The sequence below is a fragment of the Gopherus evgoodei genome, chromosome 1, assembly GCF_007399415.2.
Source record: "Gopherus evgoodei ecotype Sinaloan lineage chromosome 1, rGopEvg1_v1.p, whole genome shotgun sequence".
Lineage (NCBI taxonomy): Eukaryota > Metazoa > Chordata > Testudines > Testudinidae > Gopherus > Gopherus evgoodei.
In genome coordinates, this window is record NC_044322.1 from 300,615,135 (window position 1) to 300,639,925 (window position 24,791).

The following is a 24,791-nucleotide window of genomic DNA, read 5'->3' on the forward strand; positions in this document are numbered from 1 at the left end:
GTCGGAGTGAGAAGTCGCGGCCCGGAGCACTGCAGTTCCGAAGGCCGCATCCTCCCTAGACTGCTGGACCAGGGCGTAGTGGGAAGCAAAGGTGTGGACCGATGACCAGGTCGCTGCCCGACAGATCTCCTGGATGGGCACCCGGGCTAGGAAAGCCAGCGACGACGCCTGCGCCCTGGTAGAATGCGCAGTCACACGGCCCGTAGGGACATGGGCCAAGTCATAACAAGTCCTGATACAGGACGTAACCCAAGAGGATATCCTCTGGGAGGAGATAGGAAGACCTTTCATACGATCTGCTACCGCCACGAAAGTTGGGGGGATTTTCGGAAGGGCTTAGTCCTCTCTATGTAGAACGCGAGAGCCCTACGGACATCCAGCGAGTGGAGCTGCTGCTCCCTGCCTGAGGAGTGAGGTTTTGGGAAAAAAACCGGAAGGAAAATCTCTTGGTTGATATGAAAGGCTGAGACCACCTTGGGCAGAAAAGCAGGGTGTGGCCTCAGCTGCACCTTATCCTTGTGGAAGACCGTATATGGGGGGTCTACCACCAGAGCTCGGAGCTCCGACACCCGTCTAGCTGAGGTGATAGCCACTAGAAAGGCAGTTTTCCAAGAGAGGTAGAGCAGGGAGCAAGTAGCTAACGGCTCAAAGGGGGGCCCCATGAGCCGGGACAACACCAGGTTAAGATCCCAGGTTGGAGCAGGGGGACGGACGTTAGGGAATAAACGTTCCAGCCCTTTAAGGAATCTCGACACCGTCGGGTGAGAAAAAACGGAGCGACCGTCCGCACCCGGGTGAAAGGTGGAGATAGCTGCTAGGTGGACTCGCAACGACGATAAGGCCAGACCTTGCCCTTTGAGGGACAAAACGTAGTCTAAGATTTCGAATACCGAAACTTCCATAGGGCGGAGATTTCTCTCTACGCACCAACAGGAGAAGCGCTTCCATTTCGCAGAATATGTGGCTCTTGTGGACGGTTTTCTACTGCTCAAGAGCACCTCTCTCACAGGCGTAGAGCAGCGCAGCTCGGAACCAGTCAGCCACGCAGGAGCCACGCCGCTAGGTGCAGCGACTGCAGGTCTGGGTGACAGAGGGTCCCGTGGTCCTGGGTAATCAGGTCCGGATGAAGGGGCAGGGGAACTGGGTCGGCTATGGCCAAGTCCAGCAGCATGGTGTACCAGTGCTGCCTGGGCCACGCCGGGGCCACCATGATCACGAGAGCCCTGTCCCTGCGCACCTTCAGGAGGACCTTGTGGACCAGAGGGAACGGGGGAAATGCATAGTACAGGTGGGTCGACCACTGGATGAGGAAGGCATCCGCTATCGACCCCGGCTCCCTGCCCTGAAAGGAGCAGAACGCTTGGCACTTCCTGTTCCCCTTGGACGCGAAGAGGTCCACCCGGGGATAACCCCACCTCCGGAAAATGGAGAGAGCGACGTCCGGGCGAAGGGACCACTCGTGTGACAGGAAGGATCTGCTCAATCGATCCGCCAGCGTGTTCCGTACTCCGGGAAGGAAGGAAGCCCTGAGGTGAATGGAGTGGGCTACGCAAAAGTCCCAGAGTCGTATCGCCTCGAGGCACAGGGAGGAGGACCTGGTGCCGCCCTGCTTGTTGATATAATACATGGTCGTCGTGTTGTCCGTGAACACGGCTACGCAACGACCCTGAAGCTGATGACAAAACGTTTGGCAAGCAAGGCGGACCGCTCTCAACTCCCTCATGTTGATGTGTAGCCCCACCTCCTCCTGGGACCATAGGCCCTGCGTCCGCAGGGTCCCTAGGTGGGCCCCCCAGCCTAGATCTGAGGCATCCGTTGTCAGGGATACCGAGGGCTGAGACGGGTGAAAGGGAAGACCCGCACACAATACGGACTGGTCCAACCACCAGCCGAGGGAATCTAAGACCTTCTGGGGGATTGTGATTAACATGTCTAACGGTTGCCTTGGCCTGTAATGACTGATAAGCCACAGCTGGAGAGGCCTCATGCGGAGCCGAGCGTAGTCGGTCACAAAAGTGCACGCCGCCATGTGGCCTAACAGGGTTAGACATGTCCTCACTGACGTCAACGGGGCTGACCGCAAGCGTTGAACGATCGCCGCCATGGTCTGGAACCGCTGCCGAGGCAGCGAGGCCCTGCCCACAGTGGCGTCCAGGACGGCCCCGATAAATTCCACCTTCTGAGTGGGCCTCAGGGTGGACTTGTCTGTGTTTATCAAGAGGCCCAGACTCGCAAACATGCCGGTGATCACGCGGACATGGCTGTTCACCTGCTGTTCCGACGTGCCCCGAATCAACCAATCGTCCAGATAAGGGAACACGTGGACACGGTTGCGCCGAAGATGCGCCACGACAACTGCCATGCATTTTGTAAACACCCTCGGGGCCGTGGACAGGCCAAACGGGAGGACCGCAAATTGATAATGACGAGCCCCCACAACGAAGCGGAGGAAGCGTCTGTGGCGTGGCCAAATGGCAACGTGGAAATACGCGTCCTGCATGTCGAGGGCGGCGTACCAGTCTCCCGGATCCAGGGATGGAATAATGGTCCCCAGGGATACCATGCGGAACTTCAACTTCACGAGGTATTTGTTGAGCTCTCGCAGGTCGAGGATAGGCCTGAGGCCCCCCTTGGCCTGGGGATCAGAAAATAGCGGGAATAAAACCCCTTGCCTTTCTCGTTTTCGGGAACCGCCTCTATAGCTCCTTTGCTGAGGAGCGTCTGCACCTCCTGCCGAAGGAATTGCTCGTGAGAGGGGTCCCTGAAGAGGGACGAGGAAGGAGGGCGGGAAGGAGGAAACGAAACAAACTGCAGGCGGTACCCCGTCTGCACCACGCTTAAGACCCAGCGGTCCGATGTTATTTGGGACCACGCCGGGAGGAAAAACGAAAGGCGGTTGGAAAACGGGGGGGAAGGATCCATAGGGGAAACTGTTACTGCGCCCTCGAGCGCACCTTCAAAATGAAGGCTTAGGACCAGGCGGGGGTTTTGAGGAGCCTTGGTTCTGCCCCCCTTGGTTCCCCGACTGCCTGCGCCTCCCGTTCCTGCCGCGGCGCCTGTAAAGGTCCTGCCGCTGGCGGAACTGGGAAAACGGCCTGCGTTGTTGTTGTTGTTGTTGTTGCGGCCGGAAGGATCTACGCTGCGTCACAGGAGTGTGCATCCCGAGGGACCGCATAACGACTCGGTTGTCTTTCAGACTCTTGAGTCTGGGGTCTGTTTTGTCAGAAAATAGGCCCTGGCCTTCGAAAGGAAGGTCTTGTATAGTATGCTGGAGTTCCGGCGGAAGGCCGGAAACCTGCAGCCAGGAGATGCGACGCATCGTAACTCCTGACGCAAGGGTACGGGCAGCCGAGTCCGCAGCGTCCAAGGAGGCTTGCAAGGCCGTGCGTGCGACCTTCTTGCCCTCGTCCAAGATGGCCGTGAACTCTTGGCGAGCATCCTGTGGCAGCAGCTCCTTAAATTTGTCCACTGCCACCCAGGAATCAAAGGCATATCTGCTCAGCAGGGCCTGCTGGTTGGAGACCCTGAGCTGCAGCGCCCCAGCCGAATACACCTTACGGCCAAGGAGGTCCATCCGCCTGGCCTCTCTGGACTTGGGGGCCGGAGCCTCCTGGCCGTGACGCTCCCTATCGTTCACCGATTGCACTACCAGTGAACCGGGAGTGGGGTGAACATGTAGATATTCATAGCCCCTAGAAGGGGCCATGTACTTTCTCTCGACTCCTTTCGCTGTCGGAGGGATGGAGGCCGGGGACTGCCAGATAGTATTGGCATTGGCCTGGATGGTCCGTATAAAGGGCAGGGCGACCCTGGTGGGAGCATCAGAAGAGAGGATGGTAACAATTGGGTCCTCTATCTCCGAGACCTCCTCTGCCTGCAGATTCAGGTTTTGAGCCAATCGCCTGAGGAGGTCCTGGTGCGCCCTAAGATCCAGCGGGGGGGGACTGTTGGAGGAGGTACCCGCCACCGCCTCATCCGCGGAGGAGGATGATGAGACCCCAGGCACAATAGTGTCCAACTGAGGGTCTTCCTCAGCCCTCGCCTCTGTCTCCGGAGCCACAGCGGAGTCCTGCTGTTTGGACCCTTCGTCCCCTTCCGGGGAGGGAGGGGGGCGAGACAAGGAGGCTTCAGGGGCCCTACGCTCCGCAGTCGCCGGCCTAGCAGGGAGCTGCTGGGGGCCCTGGGCCTGATGGTACGCCCAGGGTGTCCAGAATCCCCACTGTTGAGGGCCTTGGTCCTGCAGCGGCGGATCAGCAAACAGCGCCGCCTGCCGGTCGGTGCCCAGCGCATAGCCGCTGTCCGCCTGGGAGGATACGGACGGCTGCCTCGAGGGCCACGGTGGGGCCGACCCTGGATAGTACGGGTCTGCGCGGGCCGGCACGGAGGATCGTCTCGGTGCCGGGGACCGGTGCCGGGAGTCATATCGGTGCCGGGAGCGGGACCGGGACCGGGATCTGTCACGGTGCCGGGCGCCGCTTCGGTGCCGGGCGCCGCTTCGGTGCCGGGACCTACTACCAGCTCGGTGCCGGGAGGTCGACCGGGACCTGCCACCAGCTCGGTGCCGGGAGGTCGAGCGAGATCGGGACCGGGACCGGGATCTGCCACCAGCTCGGTGCCGGGAGGTCGACCGGTGCGGCGAGTAGCGTCGGGACCTGCTCCTGGAGTCGCGGTGCCGGTGTCGGCTGGAGCCTGACCGCGACCGTCTCGATGCCGACCGGTGCCGCGAGTGCGACCGGTACCGCTGAGGGGAGCGGTGCCGGGACTGCGAGCGGCGTTGGGATCTGGAGCGCCCAAGACGTCGGGACCTGGATCGGGAACGACTGTCTGTGGGCGGTGCCGACATCATGGGCTTGCCTCTGGACGCGACCCGCACCGGAGGTACCGGGGGTGGCAGCCGAGTAGGCTCCGTCAGGGCAATAAGGTCCCGAGCCGAGGCGAAGGTCTCCGGTGTGGATGGGACCACTATCTCAACCCCAGATCTCATGGGGGAGCTCGGCGGCACCGGACTCAACGGACCCGCCGGGCCCGGAGTCAACGGTGCTAACGGTGCCGGCGGCGCCGCGGCCGATGTCGAGGCCGGGCGCTCTAGCCGGGTCTGCCTGGCCGGAGTATTAGACTTCGACGGCCTTGGCTCTGGCTCCAGTGCCGGAGAGGGTCGGTGCCGAGGAGTCTTCTCGGTGCCGGAGCGATCCGGTGCCGGTGCCGATACCACGGTCTGCGAAGCCGTCGGGTCAAGTGCCGCCTCCATCAGGAGAATTCGGAGCCTTTGATCCCTCTCCTTCTTTGTCCTCGGCTTAAAGGCCTTACAGATGCGGCACTTGTCAGATCTGTGCGATTCCCCGAGGCACTTCAGGCACGCTTCGTGGGGATCGCTGGTAGGCATGGGCTTCTTGCAGGCCGCACACTGCTTGAAGCCCGGCGAACCAGGCATGAGCCCGGTGCCGGGTGCCGGGAAGGGCTAAGCCCCCGGCGAAGAAGTAGTTTACAACTAATTAACTTAACTCTCAACTTAACAGACTATTTAACAACTGTAATAGAACTAGAGAATAACAATAGATAACGATAGATAACTAGGAGAGCTAGGGACGTGGAGGACAGCTATGCCGCGCTCCACAGTTCCAACGACCGACACGGCGGTAAGAAGGAACTGAGGAGCGGGCGGGCCGGCAGGGATATATATTGGGCGCCATGGCGGCGCCACTCCAGGGGGCGACCTGCCGGCCCACTGGAGTTGCTAGGGTAAAAAGTTTCCGACGAACGTGCACGCGCGGCGCGCACACCTAACTGGAATGGATGTGAGCAATCACTCGAAGAAGAACAGAGGGATACAAATTAAGATTGTGTGAAAGTAATACTAAGTTTAGTCTTGCAAATACTATCTCAAAAAAAAGAACCTGTCAAAATGACCCATTCTGATTAACAATTACAGTACATCTTTCAGTAAGCAAGAAATTCAAAGATGTGTCTACGGCTAAAATAGTCATTTTATAACAATACTGTTGAAAGCAAAATTGGGTTATAGCTAACTGTTATCAGCACTCACAGAACAACAATGAAGACTGAAATTGTAAGACCAAACTCAGAAGCTTGAAAGAGGGGGTCTTCTGCAATACTTCTGTTTTAGATATACTAGTCAAAATAAGCTGATATATACTTACGGAATATTTAAAAGCAAAAGATTAACAGACTATTTGACAGATTCACCTTAGACATCATACAAAAGTGCATGATTTTTTTTTCCCCCTGACTGCTTGATGCAGAAGATACATTTTCAGTACAATGCACATACTGGTCAATTTGCCTTTCAAATTAAAGCTTGGAATGAATTTAATGATGTCTCTGATTAAAGCAAGTACAGCTTTAAAAAGCATTTATAATGAGGACTTTAAATATCAGTTTTTTCTACAACAGGGGACTGCTCACATCATCAGTGTCTTTGACTCGAAGAATCTGTTCTCTTAGGTCTTGCAAGTCGTTAAATGTGGACTGTGCTGTGATGGAATATACTAATGCAAAGCCTTGTCCATTTTTCATGTAGAGGTCTCTCATTGCTGTAAACTGTTCCTGTAATGAAAAAAAGACATACAATGGTTAATTTGAATTTCCTTACAGAAGCTGCCAGATCACCAATGTCCACATAAAGCCAGACAAGGATCACAAGTGGTGAAGTTTTTGGAACATAAATTGCACTTTAAATAGCTTATCCTGTGCATTGTAAGCATAATATTATAGTCCTCAGATATTCTTATAGATCTGACTTTTGGTCTTTTTATAAAGAACACACTGGGAGATAACAATTCTAGGATCTGTCAAGAAATCTATAATGCCAGAAAAGTGACAAATCAAAGCTATTGTAATTTCTCATACCAAAAAACAGAGTGAAAAGAAACCCATTAAGATTTTATTCAACGAGAAAAAATAAAAAACACATTCAGTAGAATCTCAGAGTTATGAACACTTTGGGAATGGAGGTTGTTCGTAACTTTGAACAAAACACTGTTTTCTTTAAAAAGTTTACAACTGAACATTGACTTAATTCAGCTTTGAAACTTTACTATGCAGAAGAAAAATGCTGCTTTCTTTTTTTTTTTAGTAATTTAGGTTTAACACAGTACTATACTGTATTTGCTCTATTTTGTCTATGCTACTGCCCGATTGCGTATTTCCAGTTCCATATGAGTGTGGTTGCCTGGTCAGTTGTAAAGCATCTCTGATGTTCACAATTCTGAGGTTCTACTGTACTGTGTTATTCATTTCATAACACAAGTCCAAAAAGGGAAATTGTCCAAAAGGAAAGCCTGCAGTCCTGTGAGGAAAAACCATCTCATTTACTATAACTAAATTCTTTAAACATATACAATATGGAAACAAAACCATATCAACATTCTAACTGAGCAATATGCTATTGTCATCATCATCCAATTATTTAGCTGGTGCTTTTATTCAAGGCTATTGATACTGTACAGCATATTACAATTTTACACAAAGTTAGTCAGCAGAGCTATATACACCTCTTAACGATCCAAAGATAGATACAAAATTTGTAAACTTTTTTGTAGTTTGAAAGTACATTACATTGACTTTCATAGCATAAATATAAATGTAAAAACAAAATGGACTAACAGTATTCACTCACAAATATTTATTTTGGACTGTCACCATCGGTCACCAGAGTGGTATGTCTGGCACCGTGAATGCACAATGCAGAGACAGTCACTGATTACAAACTTGTCCAGTGTTCTCTGGATCAATGCACGACCCACAACATTAACCACCTTTTCAAGGTGATGTAGGAGGTTAAAAACAAAACAAAAACAAAACAAAAAAAACTTTGAAGCTCCTGTACAATAGGCCATTTGTCAAAGCTGTCATCGCATTCTTCACGTCAAGGATGGGACAATTACCTCCTCATCATCATAGCAGTCTGCCTTGCATTGTTTTCCGGTTTTACTTCAAATTGGTCTCTGATCTCAGTTGCAATGTCCTCATCAGACAGGTTGTGTAAGAAAAGCATTGTCATCTATGTCTATCCATTCTTCCAAATGTGTGTGCACTGAGTTCTCTTGGTGGCTCAACAATTGCTTTCTCCATGGGTGCTATGGCCAGACCTCTTTCCCTCCACCCCCCACCAATTCCAGATTGTTGAAGGATCAACCTCAGACCAAGCATTTGCAAGCATTAGAATGGCATCTAAAAAGACCTCTTCCTGGCAATTTCCACTACAGTGGCTTTGTCATCATCAATGTGGTGCAATACCATGTAAACCATTTGCTTGCGAAAGTATGCCTTGGCAGTTCTGATAATTCCTTGATCACATGCTTAAAAGGTGAAGTTCTGTTCTTTGGGAAGAATTCAATTCGGATATTCCTCAGTGCTACATCTGTTGTCACATGGGCTGTGCAGTTGTTTACTAGTGGCAAAAATCTTTTTCCTTTCCTGGCCCAAACTTTCATACCCAGTCCTTCAGCCACTCAAATAGATACATCATCATCCAGGCAGCTGCACTGGCAATAGAGAGGGCTGGAGGATGTGTCATGTTTTTAAAACACTGAGGTTTGACTTTTCTAGATGAAAAGGTTCATTTTCTTACCAGTCAAGAAACAGATGAACAGAACAGTAATCCTCTTTAGATTTCTTTCCTCTTTTGTCCGATTTAAAAAGGTGAGTGTGCCATCAGGCAGGGCTTGAAAATTAATTCCACTTTCATCTGCATTCCAAATGTCTTCAGCAAAGCCATGTCTCATTTCAATCCACTTGTTCTCTAACCATTCTTCATGTGACCCAATGTCTGCGTCTTTGAATTCTCCTTGCATTTTCTTTAAAAACAATCCCCTCATTTTTTAAGTGCTCAAACCGGCCAGAGCTGGCCCTGAAGTCAATAACACCCAGTGCCATTGCCAGTTCTTCTGCATCCCCAACAGTCCACTTACAGGAGGATTTCCCTCTCTGGCAATTTTGATCCACTTTATAAGTGCTACCTTGACCCTACATGCTTTGCCTGATGGCATTTTTCCCCCTCTCTCGGTATCTTTGAGAATCTTAGACAATATAGGCCGTGGAATGCCCAATTTCTGAGAAGCATTTCTAGCTGGTCTTGGAAAAATCATCATAGGACTCCAGAAGGTGGTTATCTACAGAAAATGTCCTTTTCCCTGCTATGTCAACTAACGCAAACTTGACTTTTTTTCCCCACACTGGGATTAAACTTTATACACACTAAATGCCTAAAAATGCAAGATGTGATCAAATTCAAGACAGCTTTATTGCCTTATTACAAGTCATTGCACTTTATTATCATACTATATGTAGTCAGCTTGTCCCGAAATTATTCTTATAAGCAGAGGATTTAGCATGGGAATGATTTTGTTCCAGTAGTTTTGACTACTCTGTGCAGTAGATACTTGTATCAGTAATTTTTATAAACTGAGTACATTGGTATTTATCATTCAATTTGGCTAAATAATGGAGAGGTTCCATAGTTTCTTTGATTTTTTCTTGCTTGCATTGTTCCAGTTTTGTTAATTAGATCCAGAGATTTCTTCTGAGATAGACTCCCTTCTCCCCCTAAAAAACCCAAACAAAAAAACCCCACACCCAACACCACACATCTGGCACCTGCAGAACTTTGTTCTTTTTGCGACTCTACTCTCTGTAGTCTCATGTAAAAAAAGTGTGAAATTTTGATCAGAGTCCTCATGCTCCACGTAAACTGACACCATTTGGTAGTTGACTGGAAATATAGCCTTCCATAGAGTCCCAAATACCAACAGGAAATAGTGGCCATCATGTATGAGGCACACTGTGGAAGTTCAAGTCATTCTACAACTGCTGCATGCTTTAGGACTACATTAAAATGTTTCTCTTTCTCCATGGAGGTTTGGATAGTGTGCTAAACGTCCATATACCAGAAGTTCAGAATGACTGTACCTGAGAACCTCGTTTTATTTTCATTGTCTGAGCAAGTGGGAAAGATGTCACGCTTTTATGTGCATTACTGGATGTCATCAGCTACTTGAACAATCTTCTGTCCTTTTTTCAGGTTAGTATCAATAGCAGTAACAAGGAGTGCATTTTTCCCTGTGTGGATGCTTGTAAACATTATTGGGTCATTTCATACACTAAACCAACCACCTTATTCAAATGTTACAACTGAGCTCTTCCTCTAATTTTAGCTTTCTTCCCCTGCAGCATACAGTGTGGGACCTGCAAGACAAAATGTGTGGAGACGTATACTCAAGGTGAAATGCTTCAGTCATTTCTTTAAACTGCTAATTTTGTACCACTTTGAAGTCAAAATGTTTACCTAATAGGTTGGAACTTTTCTTATAAAGTTTTCACTTTTATGGAACTAACACCATTGATCTTTACAATTTTGGGGGTGCTGAAGATGAATAGCATGTGTTTCTGAATTAAGCTGATACTGAAGATCAGTTCCTGTTTGAGACCTTCCACTATATCATGGCTCATTTCAACAAGATTGGAATTAGAAGTATCTTACTTGCAGGATTCAATTCAATCTTTTACATTCAAATATACATTTGATCTTGAAAAATCCTGGTTCATTCCACACCTTTTGAGAGGACAGTGAATCCTTTCCACATGGATACTTCACTTATACATTTTACTTTTAAATGTCTTTCATTACTTTGGTCCATTCAAATCACTTGTTTCCTTCCACTTCCTTCAACTTTAGTTAAATTCATACTGACAGAAAATTCCTATACCCGCAATTACAGCTTTTCACATTTAGTTCTGTTAGAATGAGACTTAGTACTTACTTCTGTATAATTACATTGCTCAGGGGTGTGGAAAACTCCTGGTGTAGACTGCTGCCTCTTAGGGAGGTGGATTAACTATGCTGACAGAAGCAGCTCTCCCATAGGTACAGTAGCTGATTCACTAAAGCAGTGCAGCTGCACCGCTGTTCGTGAGGACAAGCCCTGAGAATCAGCCACCCTCGTGAATTCAACACTGAACAAGATGACTCAGACAGCTTCAAATAAGCTCAATATAGACAGATAATTGAAACATTTCGGATACCTACAACCCAATCTACCCAGGATATTCACAACTCCATCCACACCCCTCTATTCAATATCTAAAAGACAGCATATTTCACTCACCAGCTTCTCCACTCACCATCCATTCACCTTCCCTTCTACGCTTAACAGTTCTTTAATATACTGCTTAACAGCCATAAGTAGTACTTTGATGGTCTCAATCCTCCCTTTATTCTAAAAGGTTAAGAGCTTTTAATTCATAGATTCAAATAAAAACCCTATTTCTGTCACCATAATATTAACCACCCAACAGAGTTAGAGTTCCATATTTAAGCCATGGTTTAGGTAGATAAAGTAGAAAAGACGGCCAAATGCATTCAACTCAATTTCAACACTGAAACCAAGTTAGTTATGCTAAAGGATGTGTTTCAAAAAGAAGGTGCCTAAACCTAAAGTTTTGGTACATAAATGAATGCATTATACTCCATTTACATTATAATGGACAACTGAATATTTAGGGGGTAACCATTTAACTGAAGTAGAAGCCAAAACACCATAGTAGAGAAACTTATAACACGGTAAGGCTTTACCATACAATACACAGATTGTAGTGCTAGGACTGCAGCATGTGCCAAAAATCTTGTGATTGACATAATCATAAGTTAAGACCCAACAGGAGCTAGGTAACATGAATAGGACGTTTAGTTCCCTGCTGAAGTGAATAAAGATGATGCAATGAGGGAAGCAGTAGGGCACAAATTTTGGACAGTTTATATATTATGCAACATCCAAAGCGTTCATAATTACAGGGAAAATACATCAGTGGACAGAAATAATAAAGAATCAAAGAATGAAAAACCTGGGGAAAACGTTAAACTAGATTCAACATAGGAAAAATGAAACTTAATATAGCTAAAGAGAAATATATTTAAGGGGAATAAAACTCCGAATGAGTAATATTGAAAAACAAAAGCAAAAAGAAGGCCAATGCAACTGTGTGAGGCCTCTGCCTTTTCATTATCATCCTGCTACAACCACATTTGATCACAACATCTGATAAAAGCGTTACTGGTTTTGGAAAAAAAGCCACTCAATCTATCATTTTATACATTTAAGGAGAACTTTGCTGCTAATTCCCAAGGAAGCGTTACTGGACCAGTTTGCTGTTACAGTTGTTGTGGCGGGGGGGGGGGGGGGGGGGGGGGGGGGGGGGAGGGGGGGGGGGGGAAGGAAAAGGTCTGCTCTAAGAGTCTTGATCCAAAACCCATTGAAGTCAATGGGAGTCCACAACAACAGTTTTTGGATCAGGCCATAAAAGGTGAAATTCACTTCTGTGTAGAGGGTCAGCACAAAGCCTATACATGTCACAAGTCTCCACTGAAGCCCAACTTTGGCTGCCAAGAAGAGACTAGAATAAAACAAGAATACCATACCTCAGGAGAGGGCAAGGTATAGGGAATTCCTCAACAGAAATCAGGATTACCACCTTCTGGGCTAAAATTTAAGATGCCTACATAGGTGAATTATCCCTCAGAATAATAATTCTTAATTTTAGGTTTTCCTATTACGAGATAAAGCAAGAATCATAGGCAACATACAATTTGCTTTCTGCAGTGTTACGTCCAATTCTGCTTAAAACACTGGTCAATGAAGGGCTACGTGTAGGTGAGGGTAAAATGTGGTCGGTGCTACACCACGGATGATTAAAAACCAGTATACCACCACAGACTGTTATTCCACTTTTACTTTGGAAGTATTTTTTAAAAGTGCCTGAGTGCGATCCATATACAGAGGCTAATTAGTTGTACATACCGTTCCTGCAGTATCTAGGATTTCAAGCATACACTGTTGTGCATCTACTTCAACTTGCTGCCAAGAAAACAAAGATGAGGTTAACATTTCTCTTCTCAAAACAAGAAAGACTGTCAAATAGGCAATTAATTTCCCTTTACAATTAATCTTATAATACACAAGACAAAGTAAGGGAAAATAAGATCCTGGCTTTTAATAAGTTTGTGCACTCTGAAAGCAGGAGATAAAGGTAAAAGTTTTCAGAAGCTCCTAAGTGATTTAAGAGCCTAACTGTCTTGAAAGCAGTACTTAGGGACTTCTGAAAATGTTACCCATATATTAAAGAGTATTATAAATCTTTATACAGTCTACCATAAGCAGAGAACATAACTAGTCTGTACTTGCTTCAATGGGCACTCAGGAAACATATATACTTGATATTTGCGAGGAAAAGCACAGATCAAAAGCTAGAAAGTTAAAGTGGCATGCTGATGATCGTTAAAATGGAAAACTGGATTAATGGAGAGGTGGCAGAAATTCCCTGATGTAATCTCTCACTTATCAGTTTGCTTTACGTGTGCAGTACGACAGAATCTCTCTCCGTCAAGGTATATGGGTCCTTGTCATGTCACTCCACCCATGAAGGAGGATTGGCAGAGTTGTTTTGCAAATTGATACATTCAAGGGAGCTTGCTACTTAGTTTTTTAATGTATGATTGACAGTTTAAATTTAGGCTTCCTTTCTGAACCAAATTTAAAAAACTCTTAAGAAGATTGTTTTTTTTCCACATTTCCTCCATTTTCTTCTCCCTCTGAAGAGTATAAGGCCTCTTCAGTAGCCACTATTGTACTACGAAGGGATGCTGTTAAGTGGTGTACACAATACAATTTCCCTTATAAGACATCTTGGGTTGAAATCTCAAGTCAACAGTATGTTGAAATAATTTAGATATTGTAGTCATTGAATTCTGAAGTTTTTCAAAGCAGTTTAATACTTAAAGCAGATTACAGTCTGAACTTCATGTACAGCAGTTGCCAAAACAATGCTTTCAGAAGCACAGAAACCACAAAACAAGTTAGAATGTCATTGCTATTGCCCTTGCTTGAGGAAAGTGTACTGATATTGTTCACATTAAGTATGACTTCCAGAATCAGATCAATTTAGAGAACAAGAAATCCATGGGATTCTGAGTCATTCCAGGACAACATGTAGTCAGAAATATGTTAATTTTTGTTATGAATCCTAGCTGAAAGCCCTTATTAACAGAAGCAGAGATAAATTTATTTGTTTCTTGAGACCATTTAACCTTTTCATATTTCATAAAAGTAACTAGTGGCTTTAGTTTCTTTTGAAAGTGGATCTTTCAAATATTTGCAAATGTCAAGTCTAAGGTGAGATCTACTGAATAGTCTAAATACATAGAGTAGGGAACATATTACCACTTTCATAATGCTTGCTAGTATTTTTGGTGTAATTTACTGCAGACACTCTGAAGTGGTGAGGGTCTAACAATTACTGGACAGGACTTGAAATTCTTGCCCCTTACTTTCAAGGCTGAGATTAAAAAAAGTACTTATTTATTTAAAAAAAAAGATTTCCTGTATAGTTAGAGCTAGAACAAATCTCACGTGAGTAAAGTTTTCCACTACAGTGGCTCTACCTAGTCATCAGAAAAGCAGTAAGTCTGAGATATTCTTCGCTCTCAGTGATTCCCCTTCTAACACCAAGCCAGCACAAAGCCACCAGCTAGCTGCTTCAGTGCCTTGACAATAGGGAGTTGAGGTAGACAACAATGGGGAAGAGGTCAGAGGTGGGCCTACCCCCCCTCCAGCTGAAGACAGGACAAGGCATACTTGTGTCACTGCAGTTTGTCTGGGTCAGTCTTACCACAACTAGATAAGCTATATACACACACGTTCATCCATCCTATTAAAAGCTCATCAAGGTAAGGCTATTTTAATGTTTCATTTGAAGTATATATAATGAACTGTCTCAAGTGGTTCATTATGGTATAGAGAGTTTGAGAACCACTGTTTTATGAGTTCACTAATGCACCCTACACTAACTACTGACTCAAGCCGGACTTACCCCAACTTCAACACTAAGCACCAACCCACCTTTGTGGACAGCTTTCAGTAGGAGTCAAATCCTACTCTATTCAATGCCTTCCATGTAGAAATTAAGAAAAATGTATGCTTTGTAGTTAAGTAAAATAATGGGGTTTTAGCAGTCATGGAAGGGCTTTGAAAGTATAGGGAAAATTTAATAAGGCCTTGAAAATATTAGGTTCAAAAGTTAGAACAAACATGGCATCTAGAACAAGGCAAGTTTTGGGGAGAAGGCTAAGCTTAGAATGTGGTTAATGAGAAAAGATTTCTGTGAAAAGATGTCTCTAAATTATAGATGAAGTTACCAACTCGTTCTAACAGACAAATAGATGTTGTTTTGTGATATATGATAAAAACTGAAAGTAATCTTTACTATACCAATGTTATCTTGAAGGGTGCCCAGTCCTAAAATTGTATCTACTCAAGGGCCCAAACTGGCTCTTAGCTAAAGTTAGCAACTGGCAATGACATTATTTGTTTATTAGGAGGATATAAAAAAAAAGGTGAGCTCTTAAAGAGTTCATTGTTAGTACCCGCCTTACCAAGCTGAAGCCAGCCAACACGGGTTTGAACACCTCAAGTCTAGTCCGTTTGTAAGTATCTTGATCAAGTACTTCTAACTGTAGGATGTAATAATTGCCTAAACTTTTAGACCTGTTTAGAGCATTCAGCCTTTTGATTTTATGAAGGAATTTATGACTGAATTGGTATTATCGTTGAGGCACAGTATCATGACATCAACCGTAATACAACAATATTGCACATTAACTTTTTATAGACAGTAAAACATTTAAGCTTAAATTGCAATTATCTCTTTAGGTAGGCCCTTCAAAAAGGTGGCTATGTCATCAACAGAAGCCATATTGATAATCACTTGTTCTTGTTCATTGGCTCATGAATATTTATTTACGCTTCACAGATGCCAAATGAGTTAGTGACGTTAAATGCGTTTAATGCTCTTGCCATTCAGATTCTACAGCCAAGTATTTGCTAATTTTTTTTTAAAAAGTCTTCATTTTAGAGTTTCAAAAATGATCCGTGTCTTGTACTATTAGTGTAGTATCACTTAATTTATTGCATTACCTTTCTGTAGGAGTCTTCTATCGTAGGATCATATTTTTCAACAAATATTCCTTGAACAAACTGTACAGTCTGCAACACAAAAAAGTTCCCTTATACAACTAATATGTTTATATGTCAAAATATAGAACAATATTTGTTTATAGGTGTAAATATAATTGCCAAGAGCACATTCCTATATTTAGTGAAGGCAGACATATCTAGGTGTAAAATATCTGAACATGTATAAAACAGGTAGACGTTTCCTCCATACTGTAAACAAAATGCATTAGAGGTACATCCGTGTTCTAATACTTACATGTATTTATCCACCGAAATTAGGGTGGATAAGTCATTTTAATGACTGTTTAAAGCAAATGAGTTCACAATCTAATGTCTGAAAGACTAACATTACTATGAAATAGTTACTTACATATCCCAGGGAAAAAGTCAGTTTAATATAATTCGTTAGATACACATGTTGTATACTTATACAGCTTTCAACACAAAATTCAAGAGCTGTTTTGTATTGTCTACAACCTATTTTATTAGTACTATAAATGCAAAAATGTGTATCCTGGACTACTAAATGGCCGTCAATATTTTCTAGAACACTGAACTTCAGGCCAAGTCTTGCTCCCCCCATCTGCCTTCGGGGGGGGGGGGGTGTGGATGGACAGGAGAGAAAAAGGAGTGTTCTGTAAGCTGGGTAGGGAGAATTACAGAAGCTGACACACTGAAGGTATCTGTGTAGGCCAGACAGACACCGGCATAGTTCGGTGTGGGACATGTGGATCTTTGACTAAAGCCCAGTGGCTAAGAGCATAGGGACTACTACTCAACATCAAAAGTGCAATACCAATCCAAGAAGATTCCATTACCTTTTACCATAAACTCTGGATTCCTTTTATGTCAAAGCCAACTTAAGACAGGCTTGCTGCAAAATTTGCCCTTTAGTGTCTTTTTTGCAGGGAAAAAGGGTTTTACATTGGTCACTAGTCCATGGATGTAAGCTAAAGCACGTATAAAGAAGTTGAAATCCTAGAGCCCAAAACATTCAGTTCCCACGCATGCTGGGAGTATTATGTCTCAAGGTTCCTAAATTTTTCCATAGCACAAGCCATATTTTAATTAAGGCATGGTCTCATGGACTATCTCCCCCTCCAAATTCATGGTGATAGCACCCATGGCAATTCCACAAATTGCTTACACAGAAGATCTCAAAAGTACATAACATGTTCATAAGATTCCTTCAGATGCCATTTAATGGCTGGAAAGGAGACATCAGCACGATGAAAAAACGCAGTTCCCCCCAGACCACCAGTAAGTGCTACGAGACTTTTGTTTTGGAATATTATAGGTTGCTGTGAGGCAACTGAACAACTCTGTAGAAACAGATACACTTCTAGTTTCTTTTTCTAGTGTTTTTGCACATTATTAGCACTTAAGGACTCAAATGGGATTAAGTCTCCCATGTACTAGATACTAAAACAAAAAAAAAAACCACTCGGGAAGGACTGAGTTCAAAAGTGTAAGATTTTGACAATATGAAAGATGTTGAGTTTATCACAAGAAAATGTCAAAGGAAGCGTGTGATGATGAACAGGAGAAAGAGGGAATAGTTTCAGTTGGGAGCCACTGGCATAAAGGACTAACTGAAGGCAAGCTTGCGGATAACCTTAGTTTTTGGTTTATCAGTGTTTGGGGCCCCATGAGAACCACAATCACAGAACCAATTTAGTGGTCCCAGAAATGCTCAGATTTTATTCCGTTCTTTGCAAATATAGCTTTTAATGCAATATTGCAGGTTTTTTACATGTACCTTTTGATTCTGTTTGGTAGTATGATAATGGTGGACCACATTTTGTCTGGTAGGGACCCGAGACTGGTGAAACCAGTTCACGATTCTGCCCCAAAATGCTATAAACAAATCTGATCTACTCCTTGTTCTCTCATGTGTATTGGGAAGAGAGGGGAAGGAAGAGGACTCATGGTTTAGGACACCAACAAATGATTACCCCATAGCTAATATTTGGAAAGAGTCCTTGTAGCTACTGACAGACAGTCAGAAAGGTCACGGAAAAGAATGGTAGAAATTTTGCATTTTGGACAGTATGTGGCTGTTGCAGTTGTTGCTTTATGATTAAGGCTATGTTTATGTCACAGATTATGGAAGTCACGGAATCCATAACTTCCAGAGACCTCTGTGACATTCTCTGCTTCAGCCCAATGGGCTGCAAGACTCTGGAGCTGGCAGCCAGCAGGGCTCTGGCAGAGTTCCAGTGACAGAGGGCCCTCCGAAAGGTTCCAGCGACATGCGACAGACTCTTAAGAGGGCTCTCCTTGGGGTTCCAGCAACAGTCAACAGCCTCGCGCAGGGAGGGAGGCGAACGCCTTGGGCAAGCGGCTGCTGATGTCCTCCTGCAGCTTCCAGCTGCCACAGGCAGAGGGGGAACACCACAGCTCCCAGCCATGCAGTGGCGGGGGAAAACCATGGAGCTGTAGCAGCAAGAGTCAGACAGGTCACAGCTTCCATGAATTTTTGTTTATTGCCTGTGATCTGTCTGTGACTTTTACTAACAATAATCATGACAAAAATCTTAGCCTTGTTTATGATTTATAAATTCAAGACTATATTTGCTATTATTAAAACCCACCTATCATTTCACAATCCACTCTCCTAGCACATTTAGATTTATTACTGAAGAGGAAGTCACTCAAGGTATGTTTCCAGTATTATCAGTAGCAAGTTTTACAACTTCAGTAACAGGTCTACTTTAACTTAAATAGACTGAAAAGCAACACCCTAAGTGTTCCTCTTTAGGAAGTTCACACCATCAAAATCTATAATTTTATTATATATACACAACCATTTAACCAATTCGCTAGTCAGTTTACACTCTTCAGTTCTAGGACTCACTTATGTAGTGTCAAACCCTTCATCCTTGGTCCCTTGTTCTTGTTTAAATACTCTTCCAAACTGCCTCTTTGAACAGCAAGGTTTCTTTGTATGCTGGTATTCAGGTAAAGCCTATCCATAATGAATAGACTTCTGTTCCAAGAAGTGCCTTAGTTGCCCATCAAAAGACGTTAGTCTGTACTAGGAAGTTATCATTGGTAACACTAGGACAAAAATATAAATAAATAAGCGAAAAAGCTTCCTACTCTTCTCGCTGTTTTTTTCTTTCTGGGGTGAGTACCATCAAATTCTGTAGAATCCAGACCATCATTTCAACACATTCAAGGACAGCACCCAATAGGAAACCCAGAACCTTCTGCTTTCCCATAAGCTAGGGTGGGCAGAAGAAAGCAAGAATTCCTCACTTTGGCTCTTGGACAGAAAAAATAGTAACCTCTTTCATCTGTAGATGATAAGTTTGTCCTCTGGCTAAAAGATGTCTTGTACAATTTCCAAGATCTGGGCATGCATAAGCAAGCATGAAAGGACAGAGAACAGAAAAAGTGAAGGATACTGAGCTTTATGGAACATCAAGAGATAGCCCATGGAAAGATACAGAATGATACATCATAGATAAAGAAATAAGGTATAATCAATGCAAGGGATACACTAAGTAGGAGTTTCAGGGTAACATACTCCTTCTCCTGCCACACTCTGAACAGTGTATTGCCAGCAGGTACAAGTCACCACACAGCTCTAAGCAAGCACATTTATTCTTAAGGTAAAAACATTACAGAAAACAACAAACATTTAAAACCACACACTAAACATACCAGGAGTCACCCACCAGTGTCATGGGACCCTAGAAGCCAAAGTCTTTCCAACCCTTTTGCAAGGGTGCCCCACCCCCAGACAGCAGGCCCTGACTGTTTGCTGTATCAAAAAGAAGGTCCTGAGTCAGTTTAAACACAGCCTTTACATGCCAAAAGCTCTCTGTTGGTCTCTGGAAAACCCTGGTTTAAACCAGTATATGTAAGCTTCCCCCAGAAGGCAACAGCTCTCTGAAAGTGTTTAAGATGAGTCACTCAGGTTATCATCACCTTCCACTGTTCTTAGTTCCTAATAATGCTGTAGCAACCCCTCCCCACCCTTCCCCCCATGGAGTTGCATACAATCCTGGCCTACTTTGATATAACAGATTCATAAATTTAGCACAATATGTTGCCTTAAAATTACTGCATGCAGTCGCGATATCCATCACAGGGCTGCAAATATTGTAGAGTGAATATATTTTTCAAGAAGTTTCACCAGTATTAAAAGAATTTGTATGACATATCCAATATTTTCTCCAACCTGCTCTGTAGGCAATTTCTTCCTCCAGCTTTCCTCAATAACTAATTCTATGTCTGATTTCCTGCATAATCTTGTCTCCATTACATCATCTGTTCATTTTATTTTACTCTATGCTCTTCCCAATCTCATCTCACTGCTTTGCTTTCTAGGTTTGAGACCCATGTAACGCAGGGGATGCTAGACCTAAATTCTGTGGTGCTCTGATGCCGGAGACTGAAGATTTTGCTACAGCTTTATTTTAAATTGAAAAGCCAAAGTACCAATTGTATTACTCATTTTCATATCAAGTTTATTAACTTTGGTTACCACTGGACAAGATGCTGCATGAACTGATTTCCCTGGAGGGGAAATTCAACTTTCAGTAGTTTGGGAAAGATGATTAAGCACTTCAGGATGGATTTTTTTAAAAACAGTGTCAAAACCTGTATCAAAGTATGCAATGACAATGTCAGCACATTCAGATATTAGATCTTGACTGAGTTTAACCTTGCTAGCAAGATGAAGCAACCATTAATAATAATTTTTTTACCCACAACTTGAACATAAATATGCATGTCTCCCTACCAAGAAGGGGGTCACATTTAAAACAGTTCAATTGATGGGAATCTGGAGACCTACTTTGACTTTTACTGATCTCCCCCCTCTGTAACTCAGTTTCCCCATCTGTAAAATGGAGATAACGATGTTTACCCATCTCTGCAGAGTGCTCTGATATTCGGGTGAAAAGAGCTATGTAAGATCTAAATATTTTTTAGCAAATGATTTTGTGAATGGCAGAGTTTGACAGAACAAAACCTGCTAGCAAGTAATTGCTGCCCCAAAGAGCAATCTACTGGTGGCCTGCAAATCCTGAAAGCAGATCCATCGTGTCCCACCCTTGGTCCTACTGGTTTTTCCTCCCTCCAGCTGTGATAAAGTAGAATCCCTTACATGTGAGATTGACAGCTGAAGACTCCTAAAGTGGAGATGGAACATGGATTGGGGCAGGGGAGAAATCTGCACTGACAATCTTTAAGAACCACAATTACTGTAGGGAAAGTAATGTGTCAGTGTAGACCCCACTGTAGATGGGTAACAAGCAGTATCCTGCTCACGATGGTATCAGTGAGGAGTACCAGCTGTGTTAGTCAAAAAGTGATTTCAGACCTGCTCTCCTGAACTTAGCAGCCAAGTCCAAAGCATAATGCTTGACAGTCAGAGATTTACTCCATGTCAAGGAGAGAACTTTGCAGATTTCTGTCAGCACATTTCTGAAGAAGAAGGATGCCACTTGAGCTTTGGTGGAGTGAGCCTTAATGTTCAGTGGGAGAGGTGTAGGAGCCAGCTGGGAATACATGACATGTGTTATCTATTTCAATATTCTCTGTGAAGAGATGGCCTAAACACATGGCTATAACCAGAAACGGATGGGGACAGTCTGAATGGTTTAGTCTTGTCAACATAATAGCACAAAGTTCTGGAGACACTTAATGGGCACAAAATTTTTTCTCTTGATGTAAGCGTGATAGATAAATGAGGACTTAGAGCTACTTTATACTGGTCCTCTGGAATGTCACATGGGGAGTTTCAGCCAGAAGTGCTTCAAGCTTGCTCACTTATCTGGCTAAAGTGATAGCCACTAGACCAGCCTTCAAAAGAACAATCCAAAAGAGGGAGGCTCCATGAGTCTAAGGAAGACTTTGTTGAGATTCCTGGTGGGAAGAGGGTCTCAGCTGGGTAACGATACAATTGGTCTTTGAGAAACTTAAGATACCATTAGGCGAGAAAAGAAAGAACATGACTATATAGGAGAAGGGAAAGCTGAAGTTGCTGACCTTAGCAAAACTTAATGAAAGACTGCCTGTTTTATGTGCAATAGGTAGTACAGATTCTGTCATCGAGGTTTGGTCTGGACCCACTCTATGTTGGGATGCCCATATTATGAACCTTTTTCATTTTAGGATATGTAGGCAGCAGTCATGGTGTGTGGTATTAGCTAACAACCTCACTGACAGGTGCACTGACTTCAGGTCTGGATGGATTATCTGGCCACCGTGCTGGGAGATTAGATCTGGGCAGTCTATGAGTGAGAGAGGTTGCCAAACAGATATTTGTAGAAGATCTGTCAAACAAAACTCTACCAGTAGGGAAGTCTAAGTATGATTGTGGTTGTGTCATTTGATTTTGACTTTACTCTGGAAATTGATGAAAAAGACGGTTACTCACCTTGTAACTGTTGTTCTTCGAGATGTGTTGCTCACATCCATTCCAGTTAGGTGTGCGCGCCGCGCGTGCACGTTCGTCGGAAACTTTTTACCCTAGCAACTCCAGTGGGCCGGCAGGTCGCCCCCTGGAGTGGCGCCGCCATGGCGCCCAATATATATCCCTGCCGGCCCGCCCGCTCCTCAGTTCCTTCTTGCCGGCTACTCCGACAGTGGGGAAGGAGGGCGGGTGTGGAATGGATGTGAGCAACACATCTCGAAGAACAACAGTTACAAGGTGAGTAACCGTCTTTTCTTCTTCGAGTGATTGCTCACATCCATTCCAGTTAGGTGACTCCCAAGCCATACCTAGGCGGTGGGGTCGGAGCGAGAAGTCGCGGCATGGAGCACTGCAGTTCCGAAGGCCGCATCCTCTCTCGACTGCTGTACCAGGGCGTAGTGCGAAGCAAAGGTGTGGACCGATGACCAGGTCGCTGCCCGACAGATTTCCTGGATGGGCACACGGGCAAGGAAAGCCAGCGACGACGCCTGCGCCCTGGTAGAATGCGCAGTCACACGGCCCGTAGGGACCTGGGCCAAGTCATAACAGGTCCTGATACAGGACGTAACCCACGAGGATAACCTCTGGGAGGAGATAGGAAGCCCTTTCATACGGTCCGCTACCGCCACGAAAAGCTGGGGGGATTTGCGGAAGGGTTTGGTCCTCTCTATGTAGAACGCGAGAGCTCTACGGACATCCAGCGAGTGGAGCTGCTGCTCCCTGCCTGAGGAGTGAGGTTTTGGGAAAAAAACCGGGAGGAAAATCTCTTGGTTGACGTGGAAGGCTGAGACCACCTTGGGAAGAAAGGCAGGGTGTGGTCTAAGCTGTACCTTGTCTTTGTGGAAGACCGTATATGGGGGGTCTACCACAAGGGCTCGGAGTTCCGACACCCGTCTAGCTGAGGTGATAGCTACTAGAAAGGCAGCCTTCCAAGAGAGGTAAAGCAGGGAGCAAGTAGCTAACGGCTCAAAGGGGGGCCCCATGAGCCGGGACAACACCAGGTTAAGATCCCAGGTTGGAGCAGGGGGACGGACGTTAGGGAATAACCGTTCCAGCCCTTTAAGAAATCTCGACACCATCGGGTGAGAAAAGACGGAGCGACCGTCCGCACCCGGGTGAAAGGTGGAGATAGCTGCCAGATGGACTCGCAACGACGATAAGGCCAGACCACGTTCTTTGAGGGACCAAACATAGTCTAAGATTTCGGATACCGAAACCTCCATAGGGCGGAGATTTCTCTCTACGCACCAACAGGAGAAGCGTTTCCATTTTGCCGAATATGTGGCTCTTGTGGACGGTTTCCTGCTGCTCAAGAGCACCTCTCTCACAGGCGTGGAGCAGCGCAGCTCGGAACCAGTTAGCCACGCAGGAGCCACGCCGCTAGGTGCAGCGACTGCAGGTCTGGGTGACAGAGAGACCCGTGGTCCTGGGTAATCAGGTCCGGATGAAGGGGCAGGGGAACCGGGTCGGCTACGGCCAAGTCTAGCAGCATGGTGTACCAGTGCTGTCTGGGCCATGCCGGGGCCACCATGATCACACGAGCCCTGTCTCTGCGCACCTTCAGGAGGACCTTGTGAACCAGAGGGAACGGAGGAAACGCATAGTACAGGTGGGTCGACCACTGGATGAGGAAGGCATCCGCTATCGACCCCGGCTCCCTGCCCTGAAAGGAGCAGAACGCTTGGCACTTCCTGTTCCCCTTGGACGCGAAGAGGTCCACCCGGGGATAACCCCACCTCCGGAAAATGGAGAGAGCGACGTCCGGGCGAAGGGACCACTCGTGTGACAGGAAGGATCTGCTCAATCGATCCGCCAGCGTGTTCCGTACTCCGGGAAGGAAGGAAGCCCTGAGGTAAATGGAGTGGGCTACGCAAAAGTCCCAGAGTCGTATCGCCTCGAGGCACAGGGAGGAGGACCTGGTGCCGCCCTGCTTGTTGATATAATACATGGTCGTCGTGTTGTCCGTGAACACGGCTACGCAACGACCCTGAAGCTGATGACAAAACGTTTGGCAAGCAAGGCGGACCGCTCTCAACTCCCTCATGTTGATGTGTAGCCCCACCTCCTCCTGGGACCATAGGCCCTGCGTCCGCAGGGTCCCCAGGAGGGCCCCCCAGCCTAGATCTGAGGCATCCGTTGTCAGGGATACCGAGGGCTGAGACGGGTGAAAGGGAAGACCCGCACACAATACGGACTGGTCCAACCACCAGCCGAGGGAATCTAAGACCTTCTGGGGGACTGTGATTAACATGTCTAGCGGTTGCCTTGGCCTGTAATGACTGATAAGCCACAGCTGGAGAGGCCTCATGCGGAGCCGAGCGTAGTCGGTCACAAAAGTG

The 24,791-nt window shown here is 45.6% G+C and overlaps 1 protein-coding gene across 1 annotated transcript in view; it reads right to left on the reverse strand.

The window, feature by feature from the left end:
- Nucleotides 1–24,791, reverse strand: part of RAP1B (RAP1B, member of RAS oncogene family) — an 86,073-nt gene that overhangs the window by 14,574 nt on the left and 46,708 nt on the right. Inside the window, exons 3-5 of the mRNA XM_030548780.1 lie at nt 15,984–16,052; nt 12,813–12,869; nt 6,424–6,564 (exon numbers count right to left, since the gene is read on the reverse strand). Coding sequence (XP_030404640.1) covers nt 6,424–6,564; nt 12,813–12,869; nt 15,984–16,052 — 267 coding nt within the window. The remainder of the gene's footprint in view (nt 1–6,423; nt 6,565–12,812; nt 12,870–15,983; nt 16,053–24,791) is intronic.